Raw genomic sequence first — 25,375 nt, forward strand, 5'->3', positions numbered from 1 at the left:
TTCGAATCAACGCCACTATGACCGCGCGTGGCCGTCTCGAACGCATCGATGAAGACCAGGAGTCTCCCTTCCAACGCCGGACCGTATGCGACCGACTCCAGGACTATCGCCAGCTTGGCTGGCTGGCATGCGCTACGACCTCGCTGCTCACCACACGGCATCTGTTGATTGAAAGAAATCTGCACTATCCCTTGCAACTGTACATTACCCAGATCGCGGCTACGGCCCTAGTCGCTTTCCTTTTCCATCCATGGAGACCGAGCGCTCAACATGCCAGCGAGCAAGACCAACGTAGGAAACGACCTGTTCAAGGTGGACTGTTATTGGCCGCTTCGAATCTCCTGCAAGCGGTATCTGCATTCTGCATAGTGCAAGCAGTCCTGCATACTTCGAATCTACCGCTGCTATGTATGATCACGGTATGTTCTCTAGAGCAAGCTTGACATGCGCTCCGCTGACCATATCAGACCATAGCCTTCTTCGCTGAAGGTGTAGTTCTCTATGTGTTCAACTACACACCTCGCTCAAACGCAGAAACCCTGTCTTTGAGCTTGCTTGCCACAGCTTGTGCTGGTGTTCTGTTCATGGAATACCGACTAATGGTACCAAGCTTGATCGCATCGATCTTGGCAATGCTCCTCGTTGGTGCAGCAAGTGCGTTGAAGAAGCTTGCTGCTAGACACTATCCAGGAGAATATGCTACCCGAAGCATGAACGCAATGTTGCTCGTTGTTATGGGCGGTCTGCTTGCATTGTTCTGTCTTGTCAGCAACTTCCCGGGCGAGCACTGGGACTCATTCGACACAAGCAGCCTGCCTCTCCGCGGTCTGAATGCCTTCTCAACAGCAGCGGCATTGCTGAGTGGGGGCTCGATACTCTTCCCAATGGACATGCAGTCAGGAGGCCAACTACCCGGAAGCAGCTTTGCCGCAACACAACGCGTCCGCAGCGCCACGACAATTCTAGCCATGGCAGCTATCACCGGCTCGTTCACCGTTCTATCAACGCGCCGATCCTACACCAGCTTTTACCAACTATCATGCTTTTTCCTCGCCATCATGTGCGCCTGCGGAAAAGACATCTACGACACAGTTTGGAAACAGTCCGGTCGTCACGATGGCTCCCGCGGAAGTTACGATCTCGTCTCACGCTCCCCGAATGCACCGATCGATGACGAGGAGGATTTTGGTACCAAAGCACAACGAGCATCACGGCCAAAATCGCAGGGCAGCAGTGCTCGCTCTTCCTTGGTCAGCTTGGTCTTGATCGTGCTGTGGACAGCATTCGTGAGCTTGAACTTTGGACAACGACAATACCCTCGGGAGGAGCCGCGCCTGGATCTACAATACGAACCCATTGGGCCTTTGGAAATTGTGATCAGCATGTACAAAGAGCGCACTGAGGATGTTGCTGCGCTCATCAAGAAGTTGGAGAGCATGCCACAAATGACCGAGGCTCTTGTTACGATTTACTTGAAGGACGGCGAAGCAGACGAAAGAAAGATCAAAGCGGAAACGAACGCGCACGAAGTCATCAAGCTACCAAACATAGGACGCGAAGCCGAGACTTACCTGAACCACATCGTCAACCGCTGGGACAGCCTTGCGGAACGAACGATTTTCCTCCAAGCCGACGTTCACAACCCACGAGAATTCTACCCATTCTTCGAGCGATATTTCCGGGCGAACCAGACAGGCTTCCTTAACCTGGGTTGGGCGGGGATATTATGCAATGGCGACGACTGTGGGGACAAGCGCGGCTGGCGTGATGAGACATCGCTGTTCGCGGACGTACAATCCCGCATCGACGGATCCACTCGTGAGAACGTGCTGCTCAGCTACAAAGGCCAGTTCGTTGTCACTGCTGCGCGCATTCGCGGTATCAACAAGTCCATCTACGACGACTTGTGGCAGCTCTTTGTCGACGAGCACAGCTGGGCACACCAAGAACCCTACCTTCAAGAACGACCCGATTCGATGAGCCAACCCTGGTTCGGATACACAATGGAGAGGATATGGAATGTGCTGTTTCAGTGCTCAGACATGGATGTTGCATGGCGATGCCCGACTCTGTTGAGCGGGTGGAGACCTGGTGGTAGCATTGCCGACTGCCAGTGCTTTGATTCAGAATCGGCTGAGTAGGTGGAGAAGCATGCGTAGCGTCTGAGCATTTTTTGTTTGTTTGTTGTGATACCCCTAGACGTCGAAAGGCGCAACGCGATGACGCGAATTTCGGTCGCTTGTTGTTAAATATAGATGACGCGCAATAAGGCGGAATAATAATAGTTTCCTCGGATTCAGTGCGCACAACCTGGGAACGATCATGATTCCCGTCAGAATGCCATACACGCGAGCATGCTTTTTCCTGCCGAGCGGAACAGCATGGCCGTGGAGCCCGCGGACGACCATGGCACGCAGAAAATGTCATCCCAAAGCGTTTGAGGTCTTCATGCATCCAAGGGCTGCGAATGCAGGAGGTTCGAAGCGCCAAGCTGAAACACTCTGTGCCGGCCAGATCTCGCGTTCCCGTTTGACACGTGATACAGACACCCCACTTTCAATGCTCGCACGGGTGCCGCAATCGATCCTTGCGCACAGGCGAGCCACCACTCACACATGACTCGGCCGCATTGCACAGCCATGGCGTCGCAGATACTCTCCTTTCTCTCGAAACGTTCCATAAGATCACTCGCGGCGACGTTTTGTACCTAGCCGACCAACTTCCCATGCACACACAGGGACATTGCCCGTCTTCGAGCTCTGGAAAGCCTGCGGCGAACCCCGTATATTGAACCTTCTAATACTCCGGGATACCAACCTGCAACCACTATCACATCTTCGGGAACTAAACGACAGCGTTCCTTCCATTTGGAACTAAGGGACCCTGCATACGCCATGGCGACCATACAGCAGCGATCGAGCAATAAGCTCTCAGTCGCTTCGAACAGAAGCTCCGATGGTCTCTACAAGCATCGTCAAAGCATGCTCTTCCGAGAACTGGAAATTCTGCTCGAACTCACACCGAGCACCTTCAGCTCACCACTTCTGGCCCTTCCAAGGGAGATCCGCGACCAAATATTCAACTATGTGTTACCTGACCCCACAAGGATTCGTCCGGAACTTCACACTTGCCTCTGGGGTGCTGAGATGTCCAACGGAGAACCCTGGAGACACGACATCTTTGGTTATGGATCCTCCGTAGCCAAAGCATCACGACTACGGCCTGAGCTTCTCTTGATCAACAAGCAAATCCGGGACGAGCTGCTGCACAACTACTTTCGCCGCAGCAAGATCACTCTACATGCTGAACTACGGAATACGCGGACGAACAACGACTACTTCGAGTTCTCGCAGCACATCCTGCAACTGCCCATGTTGAAGCATGTAACACATATACGCTTCTACGTTGAATGGAACTACACGACGCTGAAAAACGGAGGGAGGGATCGGATGATGAAAGACCAGACACGTATGACGAAGAATCTCCTTGCCTCCATGGACAAGATCGCCCTGTCACTCCAATGCATCGAGACGATCGAGCTATCGGTACTCTTCTTCTGGAAATTCCGGAGCGGGAAAATGTACAGTCTTTCCATGCAGGACCTCTTTGACCTCGAAGACGTGTTCAAGCGCTGCGCAGAGCTGCCCTGGCTTGGTTTACTCGGCGAAAATGACGTGCCTGGAAAGAAGAAGACGACTACTTCTACCTACCTCAGCCCGACTTCGGCAACGACCAACTCTTCGGCGGGTGTGGGCTACAAGATGTCGACGGAGAAGAAGGGTACGGAACAGAGTGGAGGCATGGAAATTTGCATCAGCCGTGATCTGGAAGATGCGATGGAGGAGAGGAGAAAGAGTAGCGTTGACTTTTTCGGCAACTACGAAGTCACAGAGCCTTTGCCTCAGCCTTGTTATCGGCATGGTGCCATGATATGAGGTGAAGGGCTGGAATGAGTACCTGACGTCAAGGATGGAACATTGTAGTCCTTCGGTCGAAGAATGCCAAACATTGCCAAACGACGGCACTTCTGGCACACGAGTCCTGGTCTTACAGCACCTGCTTCGCATGCAGTACCACGATCTGATTATCAACGCTACCACAACGCGAAAAACAACGTCACCTACAATACCCGGCTGAGTGTAATAACCATTGGTATGCGCAGCGCTTGTACGACGTTCTCAGCACACAAGCTGGTCGGGATGGTTTAGTTTTCACGAATGCGAGAGCATGATGGGCTCGGTTCCACAAGCTCTCCACCGTATGGTGAGCAGTGAGCAGGGACTGAGGTCACGAACCCGCCAGTAAGGGCAGTAGTATGACCTTGGCCATGCTAGACCCACCAGAGGGGTATCACATCCCGAGTTGTGGCGCACAATCTACACTAGGCCATGGGGCTCGGCCGAGGCCACTCAATTTGTTGCTAAGCAAACGCGGGGAAGATGGAGAGGGACGGAATCTGGCAAAGATATCGATTTGAGACTGCTGAATTTGAGCTGGAGTAATAATCGCATGATTGTTGTGACAACATCGTGTTCTGATGCCTCTGTTGTTCTTCTCAGTGATACCCTCCAAGAAGCAAGGTGCAAAGTTGTGAGTGGAGATGACGCACTATCTCGGTTAGGCCTCACGGTAGTCTTCCGCGTCTTGGTGCCCCAATACTTTGCTCATGAACGACACTGTCCATAGTCATACTGCAGTGATGTAAGCGGACAATATCCAATAAAATCATGTTTTCCTCGGTATGACATAGAGTTTATTCGAAGCGCTGCACCTGTGTTGGACCCTTGCTGCGCTGCACCCAACGGAATTAACGCTCAAAGATCTTCACCGAGCAAGCCACAGAACATGCGGCAAGCAGGTAGCCGCAACCGATGACACCTCTCACTAGGGCTAGCTGCATCTCACTTGTTCTTACTTAACGTTGGCCTCCGTAGCTGCCATCCATGGCGCTGTTATATTCTACCCTTCCCTGGATTCAAGCCATTCGAGGCAGCCCGTTATCCCCGGACACCCATGTGGACGAGATCTCCACATGCCAACATTATTAGCTTGATAGCATTCGCTTCGCTGTTTCCGACAAATACGTTATAATTGCTTTGTGCAACCGAGTGACGCACGACTCAGCGGTGACGCATAACATATAGCGAATTCGGTACCCTCTGAGCTCATACAGTCTCTACGAACCATCAACATGACGCAGCCAGAACCACCAGGATTGTATCGCCATCCCACAAGAAGCGAGATCATCGACCTCGCCGCAGCAGAAGGCCACGATGCAGATATCCCAAGCAACCTCGGCTCGATACACCAAGTGCCTAGTCATACATCGGAACGACGGCACTCATTAGACGAGAAGAAGGGCGAATATACAACTGGCGAAAGAGACGTTGAAAAGGGAAACGGCTCAGGCTCAATCTCCAGTGCAGAGCAGCCCGATGCAGAAGAGGAACCTGAACGCGATCCGAATGTTGTCGACTTTGACGGTCCTAACGACCCAGAGAACCCAATGAACTGGAAAGCTTCGAAGAAATGGGGCATGGTCGCGCTTATATCGGCGATTACGTTCCTAACGCCTCTTGCGAGTTCGCAGTTTGCACCTGGCGTGCCGGAGGTTATGCGCGACTTCAACTCGACGAGCGATCTGCTGGAAGGCTTCATGGTGTCCGTTTACGTTTTGGGCTTCGCTTTCGGGCCATTGATCATCGCACCGCTTTCGGAGATGTATGGTCGACTGCCGCTGTATCATAGCTGCAATTTGCTGTTCATTGTGTTCACGATTGCGGCTGCAGTGGCGAACAATATGGCGCAGTTTGTTGTGTTCCGATTCCTCATGGGCTGCTTTGGAGGAGCGCCCATGGTACTTGGTGGAGGAACTATCGCGGATCTGATACCACGAGAACAGCGTGGCACTGCCATGGCAGTCTGGATGATGGGACCAACGGTAGGACCTTGTGTCGGTCCAATCATCGGTGGCTTTTTGACAGTAGCAAAAGGCTGGCGATGGAACTTTTGGTTCGTCGCGATAGTGGGTGGTGCATTCTTCATCATGTCACTCATTCTGATGAGCGAGACATCTGGCATCATCATTCTACAGCGGAAAGTCAATCGTCTTAAAGCCGAGACAGGGAACACGAAACTACGATCTAAGTTGGATAGCGGCCTCACCCCACGTCAGCTCTTCAAATTTTCGATCATTCGACCAGCCAAGATGTTGTTCCGCTCAACTATCTGCTTCGCCATCTCGCTCTACATTGCGATTACATACGCCTATCTCTACATTCTGTTCACCACATTCACTGCGGTGTTTAAAGGACAATATGGCTGGCATGGCGGCATAACTGGTCTCTCATTTCTGGGACTCGGCATTGGCTCCCTCATCGGACAATTCACCTACATCCACTACGGCAACAAAGTGGTACACAAGCACATGGCGCGCGGCGACTTCCGCCCTGAACACCGGCTGAAAATGATGTGCATTGGTGGCTTCTTCATCCCTTGCGGTCTCTTCATCTATGGCTGGAGTGTACAATACCAGACGCACTTCATGGTGCCAATCGTAGCAACGGGTATCATCGGGTTTGGTCTGCTGATGACGTTCATGCCTGCGACTACGTACTTGGTCGACGTGTTTACTGTGCATGCGGCGAGTGCCATGGCGGCGAGTACAGTGTTGCGTAGTGTTGCAGCAGCCTTTATCCCACTGAGTAGTCAGACTATGTATGCGCAGATGGGTTACGGTTGGGGTAACACTATGCTGGGGTTCATTGCTACCTTACTGATCCCCATCCCGTTCTTGTTCATCAGGTACGGAGAGAACATCCGCGCTAGAAGTACAGTCAAACTATGAACACATGCTATAAACTGTAGACTTAGATAGACTCATACACAATAGCAAACCAAATTCTATGCCTTGGTCTTGACAAAGGGCTGCGATTCGGTCATCATCCACGACTCCCGCTTCCTGACTCGTATAGGCTATATGCAGCCTCGGTGTGTACTCCGAAGCCCCACCCAAGGTCTTGCTGAGCAACATTGGAAATACGACGTCAACAGAACCTTGGCCGCGTCTTGCCATAAGTAGAAACCCGGAAGTAAACATTGGTTCCGCAAGTGTTCTATCAATCGCTCTGATTGAACCTTGGTCTCCTACATCAACACGCGACTCGCGCCGCCGCTTACGGAAAGTAAGAGCTACTTCATCATGGCATCCTCACTACCAGAGTCCAACACATCTCTCACATATACGCAACCTTCTTCCCAACCACATCTTACACATACACCCATACCAAAACCAGGCCCCGAAGAAGTCCTAGTGAAAATCAAAGCCGCAGCAATCAACCCCGTCGACATCCAACTATGGGGAAACCCCGTGATCGGCTGGCTAGCAGGCAAGAAAGAGAAGGGAATAGGACGCGACTACTCTGGCGAGATTGTAGCCCTGGGCGAAGATGCAAGTAAGAGTGGGAAATGGGAGGTTGGTGACGAAGTCTTTGGATTGTGTAATCGACCTGTAAGTCAAGCTTTCGCCTGGCACGGCTTTCGATTCGAGGAGAAATATACGATGAAACTAACGTGAATTAGATGGCAGAAGGAACATTCACACAATACCTCTCCATCAACCCAACCTCAGAGCCCATCGCAAAGAAACCTACCACCCTTTCCCACCACGAAGCCGCCGCCATCCCTCTCGTCGTCCTAACAGCATTCGCCTGCCTCGACTGGCTCCCCTCTCCATCCAGCTCCCCGTCCCCCTCCCAACGCCGCGTCATCGTCTCAGGCGCAAGCGGCGGCGTAGGAATGTGGTGCGTGCAACTCGCCAAAAAGCTGTATTCCTGCCACGTAACCGGCATCTGCTCCGGCTCCAACGTCGATTTCGTGAAGAGCCTAGGCGCAGACGAAGTCATCGATTACCGCACACAAGACGTACCCAACTCGCTTCTTTCCAAACGGCCCGGCGGCACGAAATACGATTTGTACATTGATTGTGTGGGCGGCACGGAGATGTTTGCGCATTGGAATGAGTTGCTTCATCCGGCGGGCGCGTATATTACTATTGTTGGAGATAAGACTTCGAGGACGGCGATGGGCGGGCCGTTGACGTATTTTACGTATCCGTCGCAGGTGATGAGGCATGTTTGGGGGTACTTCTTTGGGCCGAGGTATGCAAATGTTATCTTGTATCAGAAGAGTGAGTTGCTGGAGCAGGTCAGGGAGTTGGCTGAGAAGGGCGAGGTAAAGGTTGTAGTACAAGATGTCGTTAAGGGGATCTTGACAGAGGAAGGATGTAAAGAGGGGTGGGAGCAGGTCAAGGGGTATATGGTCGAAGGAAGAGTTAGGGGGAAGATCGTTGTTGATGTTGCGTAGGTTCTATGATCAGTGAACCAGACTAGCAAACAAAGTGTAACGATCAATTAAAGCAAATTACCATCTATGTACTATTGGGTGTATCACGCCGGGTATCAAGGGGGGTAATGAGACGCTTGAGCACGTATGCTCAGACGTTATAACGAGGGAAAGAACTGTAAAGGAAAAAATGTTGGCAGATCCATCAAGGAGATCCTCACAGAAAGGCGACGCAGATGTAAACCTTGCTCCTTGCCAGAAAAGTCCAGCCCGCAGCTAGCCCCTACCAGGCTGTTTGTCGTGAATCCATAATCCAGTCGTCCGAGTCGTCATCGTAGAGCTCCCATAACCCAGGTCGTTCAGTCGTTGCCGTAAGACGATCAGTTGTACTTCAAGAAAGTCGTAGGCTCATGCGATGTGGCAGCTGCAGCAGGTATCCTAGCGTCACCGACGGTTGTCTTAGGATATTCACCCGGGACATGCAGGTCGCTAACGCTGATGTCGGTGTTCATCCGCTTGCCCATGCCAGGGTGCGCCATCTCCTCTGCAGTATCCACGAGGCCCACTGGAACGGGCCCGCCGTTGACAGTCTCGCCGAAGGCAGGTGCCCCTACCTCAGACTCGCCTAAAAAAGACGAAGTAGCTCCTGGTGTATCCAACCCGCTTACATGCTGGGATTGAGTGTGGCCATCAAAGACAGGCGCAACGATCGGAGCAGGGGTTGGCTGCACAGCAGGAGCTACGTAGCCTGTGTCGTCGATTTGGTCGGGGAGGATATGGTCAGGATGCCGCTCGGGGACTTGCGTAGGAGTGGCATCTGGGAAGTCTACCGCGCGAGATTGTTCGACTGGATATTGCTGCTCTTGGTTGAGCTGCTGGGCCTCGTAGTGTTGTTGCGCCAATTGTTTTTTCCGCAATGCTTCGTTTGCAAGGGCTCCGGTGGCTGCACCCCCAACAGCAGGCGCCAACCAGTTGCCGTAATGAGTACTATCTTTGCGTTGGATAGGCTCAGCATGTTCCAGGGATGGCTGGTTGTACTGGTCGACCGAAGTTGGCTGGACAGGGTAAGCCTGAGAAACGGGCGCATATGAAGGGATGTCGGCAGTCTGGGGCGCGTATGCCTGCTGGACGGGTGGGTATGGGTTTGCGAAACTGGTCTGCGGTTGATGTTGAGCGGGCTGGGTATACTGGACTGGCTGGACTGGCTGAGCAGGTTCGGGCTGGTAGGCTGAGGTTTGGGCAAGATACATCGGGTGCACATCCTGTGTCGGACCTCCAGACATGGTGTTTAGATCATTGCCGACCTCTGAACTTCCGCTAGAAGGCGATAAAGGCGCTTGTAAGTTACGGTTGACCATCAAATCAGACGGGAATCGCCCACCTGGAGAAGGTCGGGAAGGTCGCTCAGACTGATCCCGGTAGGACTGTTCCTTCATGGACTGGTTGGCTGAGAAAGGAACCGCGTCTGCCTCGTCTTCCTCTAGTCCGCCATCCGAGCTGGCTGAACGGGCGCTGCCGGCGCTGGTACTCCTGACGCTTGCATGGCGACGGACAAAGGCGTTGCGCTCTTCTCCACTCTTCTCAGTCAAGGCCTTAATATCTTCAAACCATGCGACCATGGTATCGTACGTCTCCGCCCGGAACACCCAAGTATGGCCACGATGCATGGATCCAGCCTGACGGCCTTTGATAACGAACTTGTGGGAGGAACTTCCGGGCTGGGAGCGAGAACCAAGCTTCTGGTCTGGCAGATATAGGGACATGACTGGAGGCTGAGTGTAGATGCGGTCGGCGGATTTGAACTCGTGGAGATGCGTTGGCGACAAGACGTACCTAGAAAGTGTTAGACTGGGAAGGTTGTCGAGACTAAGTTGCTTACCATCCTGGTGTGTACGACTTGAGATACTTGCTCTTCCGCTCGAGCATGCCCGCTCTGACCTCGGTGGTAGCAGGGTGGTGCTTGCCGGGGTACTGGATGTCTTCCAGTCTGCGCAATGGCATATCTGGGTTGACGAAGTGAGGGTCGCTTCGCACAAACCGGCTCCATTCGAGATCGCGCGGCATGGCAATCGGGCCATTGCGCAACCGCTCTACCGTGTTGTACTGCTCATCAGCATCGCGCTTCAAGATGGTAGCAAGAGCGTTGTAGGCTTTCTGGACTTCGCCAACGACGATCGACTCGAGTTCGCGGCCGGAGTTTTCGAGGTTGAGGTAAGCCTATATACGTTAGTTGAGTCGCTTCTACGCGTGCAACAACTGACCCTGTGGAGGTAGTTCTCCTCATCGATCTGCCTCTCCACCTGGCGCTCGACACCCAGACGCACGACATAGGGATCTCCCTTGCCTGCGACTGCCGTGGGGTCGGAGTCGGCCAAAGCCAGCGCCTCCTCAAGTGCTGTTACACACTTCCTTGTGGTCTCCTTTTCCTTCTCGACGTTGTTCTTGAAGTCGCCAGACAGCGACTTGATCTCCTTGATCTTCTGCGCAAGATCAGCCCGGAGGCCGCTGAGCTGGTTGATGACGTCGGCCTCAACGTCCCGCGCCTTGTTGGCCTCGAGGATGGCTTGCTTGTGGAAATCGCGGAGGATGCGGTTGGCGTCGTTGAGACCTCCTTCTATGAGGAGGGCGGCGGGGGCATTGGTGTTGTTGATGACGTTCGAGACCTTCAACAGCGACTTGGCGCGGTGTTCGTATGAAGATGCAACCTCACGGAAGTAGGTAATGAGGTCCTTGAGAAACTTTCGCCAAGCTGTCAGATGTTAGTAGGTTTCGCGGATCTGTCACGTGCCTGACATACTCTGGAAGCGTTCTGCTAGTATCTCGGTGGGGGTGCCTTTGGTAGGTACAGGAGTGTAGAAGACACTGTCTTCGCGGTCATAGCCATGCTCCTGGTCGTCAATGGTCACGCCGCGTATCGAGCCCGCGTGCATGGATCTCCTGCTCCCACTACGCTTCATGCTGCTTGCCCTCTTGACAGAGTTCTTCTTCTTGAGCGTGCCACTTCGCGAAGGGGTTGCGCCCTGGTTCAAGGTGGACGAGCGCGAGGACGAGCGCTGGTGCATATCACCCTCGATGACGGATGAGCCTCGTGTGCGCGCATCGAAGTCCTCCTCGAACCGCCCCAGGCGCGAACGCTCATTTGGCGCGCTTAGTGGTGAGTTTCCAAAGTCATTCACGGCGGAGGTGCCGTAGCCGCGACTGAGATGGGCTGGGTCGTCGATGTGCGGTACGGGGTCGTAGGAGGCCGACGGGGTGACTGGGCGCTGGGTCGCCATGGTGGGAGCTGCCTGGTCGTGGATATTGGCTGCGGCGACGGTAAGGTAGACCCTGACGAATATATGTAAGAAGACGTTCGCAAACAACTGCAACCCTGAGCCGCGTTCGCTGTGGCTGGCGATGACGTGTGGAGTCGCGCTAAGGGGTGAGATGCCTCGGAGGGGTCGAGGCGCAGATTGCGAGAGCCCGAACCGACATGGCGCCGCAGATCAATCAATACTTACTGCTCGGAGTGCAATTGTGTCGCAAACTGCTCAATTTGATGGATTTATTGTGTGCCTAAGGGTGCTTGTAATGTCGAGAGACAGATGCCGGATGTGAAGAATAAAACCATGGCCATCCACGGCGGCTTCGCGGCACTGAAGAGGCTCACAAAGATGCTTAGGTGATGTCATGTTCCCTTCAATGCTACGCCCTCAACACCATCCGGACATGATCGTCATCGTGCAGCAGTGCCCGACCCTTGAATCGTCTTAGCCTGTGGCGCGGCTGTTACACTTCGGCCTATCATGACTTGCTTGCATTTCCATCCATTGCGCCGTTACTTGCGCCCGTCACATCGAATGTCCTAGCAGCTGTCACATGCAGGCTCGCGGAACACGTAGGCGACACAAGAGGGGCTTCGTGGCCTGCCAACTTCTTCACTTTGACAATCTTGGTCTCGATAAAGCTTCTCGGTGACTTTGCAGCCGCATCGTCCGTCGCCACTTCCATCGCCGCTGGCCAAACACGTGGAGATTCAATGTGGGGAGAGCACAGCCGAACGTGCCGACCCAAGTCTGCCCAGCGATTTGCATTCATCCTTCCGCAGATCAATGCAGCACGGCGGCAATGCCGAAATTCTTTCTCCGTCCATCTTGCTGCGAGCTGCGCGTCTCTCGTGGGTGGGACCTATCCCATTTTTTCCAGGGGTCCTCTCGTATCCGACCCTCTAACACTAGTTGGACCCCGTAGCATCACTAGCCTACCACGAAGTAACCCAGCGGGAAGCATTGTCGGCTGTACTGCCCCTTTGCCATCATTGGTTATCTCCGTATTCTCTGAAGGGCGAGTAAGATGCAGTATGTCTGTGTTGATGTATCACAGTTGTCCCGCGTACTCATGTACAACTTCGATGGCCACCTAGGCAGCCCAATCAAGACCAGGACAATGCGATACCGACAGAAACATATCCAGCCGGGGGCCGCACCATTCATTAACGACAGTTGTTGGGCTCGCAACTCTGATATCTCGTCTGTGTTGACCGAACGCTACAAGAAGAGACGGATGCCAGACATTAAGCATGCTTTCGAAGAGAAATGGAACACCGATCTTATTACATAGCCCAGAAGTCTATATTGCTTCAAGATGTTCTCAACTTTCGTTTTTCTTACTCATGTAGTCGGCAGTGCAACTGTTTAGTTTCTTACTTGCAAAGGGCGGAAGCACCTAGTCTTGCAAAGAGAAGAGTTGGAGAGGTAAGACTCGGGCGTGGTCAATACGCTGCATTGAGTAGGCATGAAATAAATGAAGTGAAAGCAGTAGCGAGGTGTCACAAGATCGTTTGCATGCCACGACGGGGCGTCAGGCACAGCAACAGTGCGGTGCGCTATGGAATCAATGATAGCCAGAGCTCTGATTTGAGGATTTTGAGAAAGGCTATCGATGTTCTCGGTAGTTTCGTCTACCCTGCTTCTGTATGAGTACTAGACTGGAGGTTTCAGTTCATGATCTGATTTTAATTTCACCACAGGAAAGCTCTACACGCAACTACGCTCTACTACACTTACAACGCAGAGCTCGATACGATCACCGCTAGCGGATATCTCGCTTCCAGGAACCGGTCATGTGTCTTTTTACTCACGGGCCTCAATCGCGAAGAGTATATTAACCGGCCACACACAAACACCTACTGCCAAGCACTGATTTCGGGTACGTGGTTGCACAAAACCATCTATTGCGAAACAGCATATATGACCGGTAGAGTAAATGGAAAACTCTCTGGTCTCATTGGTCTCATTGCATGACTACCGACAGCAGCCACCTCTGCCGTGCTGGAAAACAAGTCTGGGGCGCACGGAGAAATCTTGGAGGCTCTTTAGCGAAGGCTCGCGTGTGGCGTTGTTATATTGCAGCCCAGCGACTGAGATGGACGATAGACAGGTAGAAGCGTCATGCTACTGATACTCCAGGGTCGCGCGGGAATGGGCGTAGGAGTAGGATGGGATATATAAGGAGAGGCACGACACCCAGTGACAGCACCTCATCCGCATCTACAGCTTGATACTCGACCAGTACATCTACACTACTCATTTCCCGCTCAAGATGAGGTTCCTCGCTGTCGCCGTCGCCCTGCTACCCGCTCTTGGGTCAGCGCATACTATCGCTCAGCGCGTCCGTATCAACGGCCAGGACTTGGGCCAAGGCAACGGTATCCGCGTCGCCCCTTCCAACAACCCCATCACCAATGTCAACGACGGCAATATTGCTTGTAACTCTGGTGCTTCCTCTACCGGCAAAGTCATTGATGTCAAGCCTGGAGACAAAGTCGGCGTGAACTGGGGCCACATTGTCGGCGGAGCGCAGTACGTTCTCTCCTTCTCAGTCCTTTTACCAGCACTTTGCTAACTCTTCCAAGAGGCTCAAACGACCCCGACCATCCGATTGCGAAGTCCCACAAGGGACCTGCCATCTTCTACATGGCGAAGGTTTCCGATGCCGTCAAGGCGTCTCCTTCTGGTCTCCAGTGGTTCAAAGTCTCCGAAGACGGTCTCGATAGCTCTGGCAACTGGGGCGTCGACCGCATGATCAACAACGGCGGTTGGACGGAGATGACTATGCCATCTTGTGTCGCTCCAGGCCAATACCTCCTCAGGGCTGAACTCATCGCCCTGCACAGCGCGAGCTCGACCGGCGGCGCGCAATTCTACATGGGCTGCGCGCAAATTAATGTCTCGGGATCTGGATCGAAGATTGGCAGTACCGTCAGCTTCCCTGGTGCCTACAGGGCGGACGATGCGGGTATCAAGCTCAGCATCTACAACGCCCAAGGTCAGCCCAAGGGCAACGGAACGCCTTACAAGATTCCTGGTCCGGCGAAGCTCCAATGCTAGAGCAATAGCATGTCAAACCAGGTAGAAACTGAACACCATGGAGCCTACGTTGCCACAAAGTTATCTGTTTTGCTTCCTTTGTCCCAATGTAGTCCGCAGACCTGTTCGGATTTTTTCTTGTACAAGGTGATAGGAGACGCTGAGTGACTTGGATGGGCGTGCGCAGTCGGAGGTAATTCCGGGGCTTTGGGGCTTTTCGCGAGCATCTTTACGACCTTCTATGTACATACTGTAAGCGTAAAATTGGGAGATAAAATGCTGGTGGCCGAGTAGCGATATCCAATCAATGCGTCACCGAGAACAAAAGTGGTATGTGATGGTGATGTGATGTGTCGTTACAGTCATGCGCTCGTGCCTGGGCTGTGCAAGTGTACGGGCTGGTCGCACAACGGTAAACGGTGAGTGAGCCTTGCAGGTACCCCGCTTCAGGCGCGTCCACGGAGGAAAATGCAAAAGCACAAAGAGATAGAGTTAATACCTAAGTAGGAGTTTGAAACAGTTGTAACTATGTCTGAGCTACATGCATCTAAAAATCTTGCGCTTTTCGCAGCATTCTAAACAGCGTTGCGTTCGCCGTAGTCTATGAATGTAAGACAATGTAAGATGGTGATGGTGGTTTCTTGTGCCGCATTCCACCGGTAGATGGGCGGTTAGCGGACATGGTCGTGGTGGGCGCCGGCCCCACCACCCAACAAAATTCTGCGTTTGAAGAACCACTTAGCCAATGAATGAAGTCGTTCATTCGGACGTGTCTGGTGGTCTAGACAAGTCCAGGTGAGGTTGTCTTTGCCCCGCTGTGGTCCCATTTGCCCAAGTAAGTCCCCAGTGACCAACTTTCGAACAAGGATATAGATCTTGCTGCTGAGCTATCTTCCATCAATCATCACAACCACAGGAGTCGTGCCAGAGTGGTTAATGGGTATGACTCGAATAAGCTGTTCGTTTAGAGCAGCTTGAATAGATATCATATGCCTTCGGGCGCGCAGGGTAAGAAATCACTTCTCCACAACTACACATCCACAAGACAAGCAACTAACAGCGTTTTCAGTTCGAATCCTGCCGGCTTCGCATTCTTTTTGCCCTTTTTAAGGTCCTGTAAAGTCTACTGAAGCGTAGTAATAGTTGTGGTGGAGAAAAAGGAGTGAATTGGTATTTTTTGCGCACAAAACCACCATTTCTTGACCGATTTTGAATCCGAGACATGCAAACAGTTCTACAATACAAAAACATTCATTCCAGCACAAACAAATGCTCATACCTAGGTGTGGGGGTAAAACACAATTTTTGGTCATGTGAGACTTGGAGGGCTCACAGACCCCACTTCGGCCGACGCACGCAGTGCGCAACTTCAATCCTTCCACAGCGTTCAAACACAACCATCCATCTCTTCACACCGCTAATGCTCTAGGATTTTGATGCGCATCGTCTTCTCTTTGCCTCGGGTCATCGCATGCTGATTTCCAGACTCCGGGGGTGTAAGCCTGGTCCCTTGCGAGGGCGATCGGCATTCACATGCTACTCACGAGCTCCTCGCCGGGTGCGTCAACACAACAACGCATGCTTTGATCTTTATCGAAAGGGAGGACGACGCGACGCACGAGTGGTACAGTAGGCCTGCTTGGATCGCTCGCTGACGAAGTCATTGCAACACGCTTGAGGAGACATACGCGCGTGTTGAGCGAGGCATGTGATCTTAGCACAGGCTTGCGACCTACGGGGAGAGTGCAACTGTCGCAAACTTTGCCAACGGCGAAGCCTCTTACCTACAGTAAGCTGCTCATAGCGGGGGCCTGAGACATAGAACACCCTGTACCCGACAGACTTTCCAAGAATCTCGTTTTGGGTGATGTACCGCCATTGATAATTACAGTCAGTGCATCAACAAACATCTCGGTGCTTTTGTATGAAGGGAAAAGGACTTCATTATGCTAACAGCGCCAAGGGAATGAACAAGCAGACGACACCCACAGGAACCATCCCGAGGTGAGCTTCGTACAATTGTCTTGTGTGGGCAGAGGCTACTTTGCTAGCATACATCATTTCCGTACCTTGGCCGCGGCAACACTTGAGTGACGTATTCAGCCCTCTGTCTTCTCGCAACAATAATCGATGTATAAGTACTGAAGTGGTCCAGCAGAACAATCGATATGTTGCTTTTTGCAATTCCCCCAAATCGCTCGATTGTATGCAACAGACGTGACGGTCATGTCATCGTCTTCGCAGAAAACCTTGGCGCCATCAACGAAAGTTCTAGGCTGACAATATCCGTCCTCCTGGAACATGTTCTCGATATCCGCTGTGTTGCAGTTGCCTTCTCCAAAGACGACACCCTGCGTCGCGGAGCACTGAGTCTGGAAGCGGCTAGAGATATAGGTCAGCGCGTGGTCTCGTCTGGGTACCCTGGTGATTCGGATGGATAAGGACGAACTTGACGATCAAACAGCTCTGTACGGTACCAACACCAATTTGGCCGTCTGGACAGCCTGCGCCCATGATCGAACGAATAAGGAGCACAAGGGCTCCGGTAGCGGCGAGCTTCATGCTGTTTGCGTCGCGTCTAATTGTCGACTATTTCCCAAAGTACAATGTGCTCGTACGGGATTGAAAGTCTCGAAAGCGAACTCAGGTGTATGGATAGTATGAAGATGAAGGTCGTCGAGGAGCGAGGAGGTAGTTTTCAAGACCTACCGCGTCAACTGGCGCCTGATATATGATCCTCTGGAATCACATACGGCCGTATGGCTTCATGGCAGTGATCTTGTTGGGCCAGTCGGTGAACGAGGTCGTGCAGGAGAGACACGCCATAGTGTCGACATGGGCGTCATCCAGTCGGATGATCCAGTCTTCAGGCGATCTTCGCCCATCGCTCGAAGCGTATATTGCTCCACGAGTGGCGCCCAAGCATCATTCAATTGCGAGCTGACGAGAGAAGGTATAGACAAGCTGGTTCGCCAACATGCTTAGCCGCCTAGCGAGATGCTTGAACAATACGCCCTGTCAGATCGGCTGACTCTAAGATGTGAATATGACCAAGTAAATAAATCCTCAGTCGGATTACTATCCAATCACCTCTCTCGCATCACAGCACCTCCGCCTATCGCCTTGACTGATCAGAATCTTAATCAAAACTGCCCGGCCGTAATCTCATTGCTTATTGAGAACAGGTCCGAAAACGAACAATGGAGCACAGCTGATACCGGCAGGCCTGTATACTTACCAAAAACTTCGGAATGCTTGTAAGAGGTCCGATCAGACTTCCTGATGCTTTCAGATCTGGATGCCGTTACCCTCGCCTAATACCTCTCACCGATGGCTCTGGAGTAGACAAAGGAGGCCCGATCAGAGGGCCTGACATCGCTGGATCGGATTACCATCCCTTCTGTCTCATGTCTCTCGTCAGTTGCTCCGGAGTGAATATAAGAGAAGTCTAAGCAGACATCCCGATGACACCGGAGTTGAGCACTGGGAGTAGCTACAAGTCGTGTCGCATTACGACAAAAAGCCCAAAGTACTATTGAGAATACTTTTAGGTGGACGTATACATCAACTTTAGAACTACCTAGTTGTTAACTTTCACGAGTCTGTATGCAGCAAACGCGAGACAAATCCTAGCCACTCATGGTGGGTGCCATCGCTCCTGCCTCCTGCCTCTTACCGAAACCACAGATTGGATACCATCAACAAGCGCACTCCAACCACACCTCACCAACGTCACATCCTCCTTCTACGGTCTTCAGTGTCTCACCTCCGCACTTCTCGCTTTTAGTGGATAGCCTCCGCAGCCTTCGTCTGTCTGGCAGGCCTGCAGCCGCTCACTACCACAGTCTCTTATTGCTGCAGCGTTCGTCTCCCCTTCCTTGTATTACTACATTTGTGGCAGCCGTGCTGCGCGCATTTGCAATTTGTGATATCTTATAGAGACAAGCTCTTTCGAGTCACACCCATTCAACCACTCTGGCACAGTGTCTTGTCTTTTATTGATGGACAGAGGTACATTTTTTGGAAATAGAATATAACAAATTTGAAGCGCGGCTACTGCTAGCCTCAAACTTACTAATACAAGTGGCGAGGCTAGCGGGAACATTTACAAAGTCTCGAATTGTACTACTAGAGTAAATAGTCGGGCTACGATAACACCGCTCCTTCCTCGTGCATTATACTACTTACTAACTAGATGCTGGGGTAAATAGTTAGGCTACGATAACAGCGCTTCTTCCTTGTGCCTCACGGTTCTAACTAACTAGATGCTAAGGTAAATAGTTAGGCTACGATAACAGCGCTCCTTCCTCATGCACAGCACTCCAGCGAACAACATCAAAGCTATCGCAATCATACCGTATACCAAAGTACTATCTTGATGACCAGCACGAACCAGGACCAGACCGCAGTCTGAGTCAAAGGCGCACTCTATTCGTTCTCATGCCTCACGGTTCTGGCTAACCGGACCTTGGGATGCTGAGGTAAATGGTTGGGCTCGATGACAGCGCACCTTCCACGTGCCTCGTGGGTCTAACCAACTAGATCTCAGGATGCTGAGATAAACCTCGGGATGCTGAGGTAAATGGTTGGGCTCGATGACGGCGCTCCTTCCTCGTGCTTCATAGGTCTGACCAACCAGATGCTGAGGTAAATGGTTGGGCTCGATGACAGCGCTCCTTCCTCATGCCTCATGGGTCTGACCAACCAAGCCTCACCAAGCTCCCACTTATCAAAGAGAGCGTCTCACTTCCCATCAACGCCCCCGCTCCATCGCTCCCTCAATCACACGTCCAACAATGCCACCAAACAAAGGACAAGACAACAAGAAGCCTGCTCAAACACCTGTTCAAACACCTGCTCGGACACCTGCTCGGACCCTGCTCGAATACCTGCTCGAACACCGCGCCAGCAGAGCAACACATTGACGCCTACCGAAGTTTACGACGAGGGAGAGAACGACTTCAGCATTAATGTCTATGCCAGTCTCATGGAAGACGACATCACCACAGGCATAGAAGAAAAGCATGTACCCAGTATACTCAAGGGGTGTGCCATTAGCGACAACGATCTACTTGATGACCTGAGCCCCACCGACATCGAGGCGCTTGTCCAGCGGCTTCTCCCTGGCATTTGCCAGCAAGGTAAGCTACACGTACTCGTACAAGATGTGATGTACTCTGGTATACTGACTTTATGCTTGCAGATGTCCAAGACTTTTTAGCCCAGATTACTACACACAATTCGCCGCCCTTTACTATACCACGCCACGAGCGCGAACCTAAGAGCTGGCCCTCAACGTACGAAGAGTCGGACCTGTTGTGGGAAGAGGGAGCCAAGGCTGAGCGAGCAATCAAGCTGCCTGTCGGGACCAATATGCCGAAGTGGTTGGACATGGCAGAGGATCAGCTAGGTAATTTTCCTTTGGTACTTGGGATCTAAAAGGCGGCTGAACTAACTGTGCCCTTGCAGTCAAGTACACGGGGAGCATCCAAGACAGCCTGGTCGTAGTGTCATCATACCCAACAGCGAAAGATGGCAGTACGGTGCACGCCTCCTACGGCACGACGATGGACCTATCTAATCAGTGTATGAATATGCTCTATTCAAAGTTGGGGCTGCACCTGAAGTCCGTCCGACCGACCGGCGCCCTCCACGTCGACGTATTCCCCCGTCGCATCAACCGAGACAACATCGACGGGCTAGGCAACGTTGTCGACGAGATCCCCACCAACCTGAGATTGTTCTGGCAGTGTGTCGCCTAGGAATGGCTGGCAAGATCGCAGGCAAAGATCGCCCTACTTGTCGGAGCAGCTGCAGTCACTATCTATCTGTCCTACCTAGACGCGAACCATGTTCAGCACCAACAAATATGGTTGGCTGGTGGCAACAATGTAAGCTATAACTGTATGAACTGCACATGAGACACATACTGACTTCGTACTTCTATAGGAGTACCAATCAAGCAAGACGCCACCGTGTTGGATCGAGTACGACAAGGACAACAATATCAAGCGCATCGCGTTCTCAGTCCCGCACCCGGAGTATTTTAACCGCTACCACGGCACTGTAGTCACTCATACGATGAGAGCCAATGCGCTTAAAGAGCGTTGGATTGACTACGCGATGGTGAAGGTCTGGGGCACGGCACATCTGCAAGGCTTCCTCAGCTCAACAAAGTACCGCTTTCAGACCACAACGGGTATTATTCTGCGCATGTCTGACTTCGAGAACTACGGCGCAGATAGCACCACTCTTCGCACGATTCTCAGTATCCCCAACTTAAGCAACGCCACTCTTAACGTCCTCCTTACCGGCTACAAGAAGATAAGCAAAGAGGAGGTTGAAGGGATCAAGGCGATGCGGAAGACCATGGAGGTCGAACTCACGGAGAAGCCATCATACTGGGATAGAGCCGAAGTCATCGACCGATACGGCAATCATGCGTTGACTTTCAGATTGATCGCAGAGCGGCGGGAGGGGCCGAGGCAATCTACCAAGCCCAAACCGCAACCCCTTGCGTTATCGCTATATGAGATTGAAGGAAACCCCTTCCTCACACGATATAACACCACGGTCGCGGACCCTCTCGCGAAGGAAGAGACCAAGAAGCAGAAAGCGTGCGAGCGGAGGAGGAAGAGGAGAGCAGTTGAGATGGAGGGCGAGGACAAAGAGAACGTCGAGGACGAGTGGTGCGAAGGTGATAATTCATAGGGCGCTATCCTGGACGTCTTTCTCTGCTTGCGCGTTATTCGAGCAAGCGGCTTGTCTTCTTGTGACTTCTTTGGTGGCATTGTAGCGCTAGCCTCGAGTGAGCGGGCCACTTACGGCAGAGGACAGAAGGCAAATGAAGCACCGACCTCACAAACACGGTCTCAACAGAGCAGCGATGCGCCTTTAGCTAACAGTCGCGCTTTCCGACCCAGTGCCAGCCGCAAGCGCACGCCGCAAAGCGACGATGATTCATCCGACTACGCGAACACTGAGTCCCACGAAAGGCGAGAAGAGGACAAGCAAGATATGGAAGAGCAAGAGCTAGAGGAGGCATCGCTGGAAGAAGACAAAAGTATACCCGCAGATAACGAGAACGATGATAATCACGAAACCTAGGATATCATCCGTCGCTGCTCTATCACCGATGCGGCGCTCTTTGGTGAGATAACTGTCCAACATGTCAAGAATTTCATCAAGCGTACGGTGCCTCAGCTGTCAAACACCGAACTTGACGCCTTTGAGAAAGAGATTCGCAAGCGTTTAAACTCATCTCCATCATACTTGGTACCGGCCAAAGTACGCGACTCGACAGATTAGCCATCAACGTATGATGACATGGATATGGTCTGGCGACATGCGCATAGTGGGGAAAAGGCAGTTACGCTAAAGAAGATCCCAGTTTGGCTCACCATGGGAGAAGAGAATCTGGAAGAGCCTTTACGCTCTCTACGCGACAGTCTCATGATCATATCGTCATAACCCACTACCGATGGAAACAGTACTATTCATCGTCGATAAGGAATTGGCCTGGACTGATCCAATCTCTACATAATACTACTCTTCGCTAAAATCAGTCTGTATCTACCATCTCTCCGACAATCCAGAGCCTTGCACGTACATGTAATGCCTCGTCGCATCGACCGGAAGCGGGTAACCAGCGGTACGACTCCGAGTCCCCAGTGGGATGGCTTGAACACGATAAGCAAAAACCGACTGTGAGGCGGCTCAGTCTAGCGGTATACCAAGCCGAGTCCTTTGACAGAGATCGAAGTGTTCCTGTCACCAATAAGAAGCATCAGTTCGCCATTCAGGAGAGGCTTATCGACTACACTATCGTACTGCTATGGAATCAAAAGCATCTTCAGACGTCTATGAGCTCAGACGTCTACGTGCTCAGATGCGTAACATGCCGTTCTGACCAGCCTGTTGCTGTCTTCCTTATCCGATCGCATATGCTATCCTCACACAGGCTGCCGTTGGCTTCATTGATACACATGTAGACTCTCGCAACCAATCCTCTCAGTCCACCGCGACTGACAACCCAAGCTTCAACGCAGCATGAAGCTATCGCCTCATGCAAGGAAGAAACCGAACTCACACCCTGGAGCCTAAATCAGCGTCAGGCTACCTACTTTGCACCTTTTTATCTTAATGTAGGCTGCAGACCTGTTTGGGTTCTCGTTGTATAAGGTGCGATGGTCAAGATAGCAGGCACGATCAGAGCGAGAGCCGAAGCAAAGGAAAGGTCAAGCGATCGATGGAGCGATATATCGAGGTAGTGAACCAGGCGCTTCTTGATAGCGGTGCCACGCATCTCGTTACCTAGGTAGTGATGACTGATCCTCTGATTCAGTCAAAGTATTGGGGATGCGTGAGAGCGAGAGAGACGCGCGTCATATGGTCTCTCTGCTCTATTGTTGTACATGCAATCCACCTCGTGGGCACCTCCGCTTCATAGTACTCGGAGGTGTGCGGTCATATAGCCCGGTAGGGTAGGTGGTGCTTCTCTTCCTAGGTAGGTGCTTTATATAGACATCAACCCCTGCGTGTCCGATAGTAAGACCGATCTTAAGCCCTCGTCAGCTATTACCAGGTTACGATCAAGTCGTCTTAGTATGACGTCAGAATGTAGTGACCTATGTTACGGAGAGTGAGCATGGTGCTATACTCGTGACGAACAGTGTTGATCGAGGGAGCAGTGGGGTGTGAGGAAACGATCAGTAGGTTGTCCTTGTCGCTTCCTGCAAACTCGACGAGCGTTTTCATGGGCATTTCGATACCAGCGAGGAGCTCAACAACCTGTTTCCCTTGCACAGCCATATCCCAGAGTCTGTCTATTTCATCATCGAAAGAAAGCTAGGTCGTTGGCTGTCTGTCCTGGGATGAGATGAGGAAGAGCAGACAAAGCTCTGCGTATGAACGAATCTCGACTTGGAAGCTTTCCTGACTGGACAACACTGGCTGTATTCACTCTCATCGAATGATAGCTCATCAAACAAGACTTTATCTGCAATAGACCATCAATAGATGGTGCCGTCATCGGGGACCTTCATCGCTGGGTTAGCTATCGTCACTGCCGCCGGTGACTACAACGAGGCTTTCCTTCTCCAACTCTTAGCCACACCAAGCCTTGGAGCATAACGTACAGTCTGCCGTACTAGTCCGTCACCGTAAACCCCAGCGAACACCTCCAGGGTACAACTTCAAGCCTAGCTTCGACCCAGCGAACTCTCTGGTAGCGAACAATACCAAACATCTAGAAAGCTCGGATTCGCGTTTCCAATTCCCAAAATGCCTACCACATAACGCCGCGCCTTCAGTTTTGTTTCAGACCCCAGGACACATCAAAGCAGCGAAGGAAAAAGAAAACCCACCGAATCCTCACCTCGGCTTTACAAGAGAGCCACAATATGCACGAGAGAGTCAGTATCAACCGCAACGGCATCAACGGCATAACGAACCCTCCCTCTCAGCCCACAAACGCCCAGATGCCATGACCTTCGCACATGCTCTCCAAATGCCGAAGCCCTTCATTTCCCAGAACATGTAACAAACGCACCGACGCACATAATCCCCGTTGCAAGGCCAAAGCAAGTGCGAGAACAAAAAAGCACGCATGTCAAAACATCAAGACAAGCCGACCCTTCTTTCCCTTCTTTGGTCGGGAAATTTGTCGATACCCTCGGGGAGATCACGGGTCCGCACTCTTCAGCCTCACGGCGACAGCGAAAGGGAAACGAGCAAGGACGGAGGAGGGGTGGTGAAACAAGAAGGGAGGCCGAAATCGCCGAAGTCTTTCCCCACCTTTTGCCGTACCCAGCCACTTGGACTACGGGCACCTCGGAGTCGGCTCTTTCACGAGGCAATTTCACGCATCAAAGTGCGGAGAAAAAAGGCGGTCAAGTTCGTCTGGGTCACTTTGGTTTCAATCTTGCCTTGGGTAACATTGCGCTGCGTTGTAGGTGCGTTTCAATCCCAATTCGCGTGACCTCGAGCCTTTCTCGAAAAGGGTGGTGATTAACTGGGTGATCGACGCAAAAGTATGGGGAGGGGGAGGGAGATGTATGTTCATTGGTGGTAGCTGTACAGCGCTTTAATGGTGATGTGCAAGGCTGAGGCTGAAAATGTTGGGCTAGTGTGGCTAGGGGAGGCTGGGGCATCGCGAGGGCTCGCGTGACACACAACCATGTGCAATAACTGGTGCACAGAGCTTGAATAGCATGGTATGTTGATGACGTTGGTTGTGTGGCTGTGAGGATAATGCTCGTAATTGCGGTGAGTCACCAAGTCTGTAGGAGTAATTGCAAGTCTGCTTCGAGTGTCACAGTAGATACATCATGTAATGTGACTGATTTTGATTGGCGGAGGTGGTAGATAGAGTAGCTAGAAAATGGGGGGTGCTTGTTGGCAGGGTGGCTACATGGCGACAGGCAAGAGGAGCACACATGGGGATAGGGAGCGGCAGGACAGGAACTAATGCCCTCAGGTAAAGGAATGGCTTGGACGAAATTACCGTCCGTAAACAAAGAACAAAGACAAGAGAGCGACCGTGGTGCTCTTGTGCGCCGGATGGAGTTATAAGTGACCCATTCAATTGCCCGGTATCTAACACCCCACAAACGCCCAGTTGAGGAAACAAGAAAAGGTTGGATATAACACAAGAGAGGTGAAAAGATTCTTCGGTGCAGCCGCCA

General features: G+C 52.1%; 7 protein-coding genes across 7 annotated transcripts; 6 read left to right on the forward strand and 1 right to left on the reverse strand.

Annotated features, from left to right (window-relative positions):
* Positions 1-410: 410 nt before the first annotated feature.
* J4E85_006115 (uncharacterized protein) lies at positions 411-2,141 on the forward strand (the record flags this gene model as incomplete). The annotated part of the gene is made up of 2 exons (XM_051470355.1): positions 411-419; positions 468-2,141. 2 exons carry the CDS (start codon positions 411-413, stop codon positions 2,139-2,141), a joined length of 1,683 nt encoding a protein of 560 aa, XP_051325843.1.
* A 753-nt stretch (positions 2,142-2,894) lies between these two features.
* On the forward strand, positions 2,895-3,935 carry J4E85_006116 (uncharacterized protein; the record flags this gene model as incomplete). The annotated part of the gene is made up of 1 exon (XM_051470356.1): positions 2,895-3,935. One exon carries the CDS (start codon positions 2,895-2,897, stop codon positions 3,933-3,935), a length of 1,041 nt encoding a protein of 346 aa, XP_051325844.1.
* Positions 3,936-5,191: 1,256 nt separating this feature from the next.
* Positions 5,192-6,847, forward strand: J4E85_006117 (uncharacterized protein; the record flags this gene model as incomplete). The annotated part of the gene is made up of 1 exon (XM_051470357.1): positions 5,192-6,847. The coding sequence occupies one exon, from the start codon at positions 5,192-5,194 to the stop codon at positions 6,845-6,847; it is 1,656 nt and encodes a 551-aa protein (XP_051325845.1).
* Positions 6,848-7,201: 354 nt separating this feature from the next.
* On the forward strand, positions 7,202-8,364 carry J4E85_006118 (uncharacterized protein; the record flags this gene model as incomplete). Its single annotated transcript, XM_051470358.1, has 2 exons — positions 7,202-7,510; positions 7,582-8,364. The coding sequence occupies 2 exons, from the start codon at positions 7,202-7,204 to the stop codon at positions 8,362-8,364; spliced, it is 1,092 nt and encodes a 363-aa protein (XP_051325846.1).
* A 359-nt stretch (positions 8,365-8,723) lies between these two features.
* J4E85_006119 (uncharacterized protein) lies at positions 8,724-11,618 on the reverse strand (the record flags this gene model as incomplete). Its single annotated transcript, XM_051470359.1, has 4 exons — positions 8,724-10,176; positions 10,223-10,560; positions 10,605-11,092; positions 11,141-11,618. The coding sequence occupies 4 exons, from the start codon at positions 11,616-11,618 to the stop codon at positions 8,724-8,726; spliced, it is 2,757 nt and encodes a 918-aa protein (XP_051325847.1).
* A 2,305-nt stretch (positions 11,619-13,923) lies between these two features.
* On the forward strand, positions 13,924-14,711 carry J4E85_006120 (uncharacterized protein; the record flags this gene model as incomplete). The annotated part of the gene is made up of 2 exons (XM_051470360.1): positions 13,924-14,183; positions 14,237-14,711. 2 exons carry the CDS (start codon positions 13,924-13,926, stop codon positions 14,709-14,711), a joined length of 735 nt encoding a protein of 244 aa, XP_051325848.1.
* Positions 14,712-19,486: 4,775 nt separating this feature from the next.
* J4E85_006121 (uncharacterized protein) lies at positions 19,487-21,401 on the forward strand (the record flags this gene model as incomplete). Its single annotated transcript, XM_051470361.1, has 6 exons — positions 19,487-19,534; positions 19,600-19,831; positions 19,894-20,100; positions 20,160-20,439; positions 20,467-20,581; positions 20,640-21,401. The coding sequence occupies 6 exons, from the start codon at positions 19,487-19,489 to the stop codon at positions 21,399-21,401; spliced, it is 1,644 nt and encodes a 547-aa protein (XP_051325849.1).
* Positions 21,402-25,375: the final 3,974 nt, after the last annotated feature.

Source organism: Alternaria conjuncta (assembly GCF_024043145.1).
Source record: "Alternaria conjuncta strain BMP 0040 chromosome Unknown scaffold_8, whole genome shotgun sequence".
Taxonomy (NCBI): Eukaryota; Fungi; Ascomycota; class Dothideomycetes; order Pleosporales; family Pleosporaceae; genus Alternaria; species Alternaria conjuncta.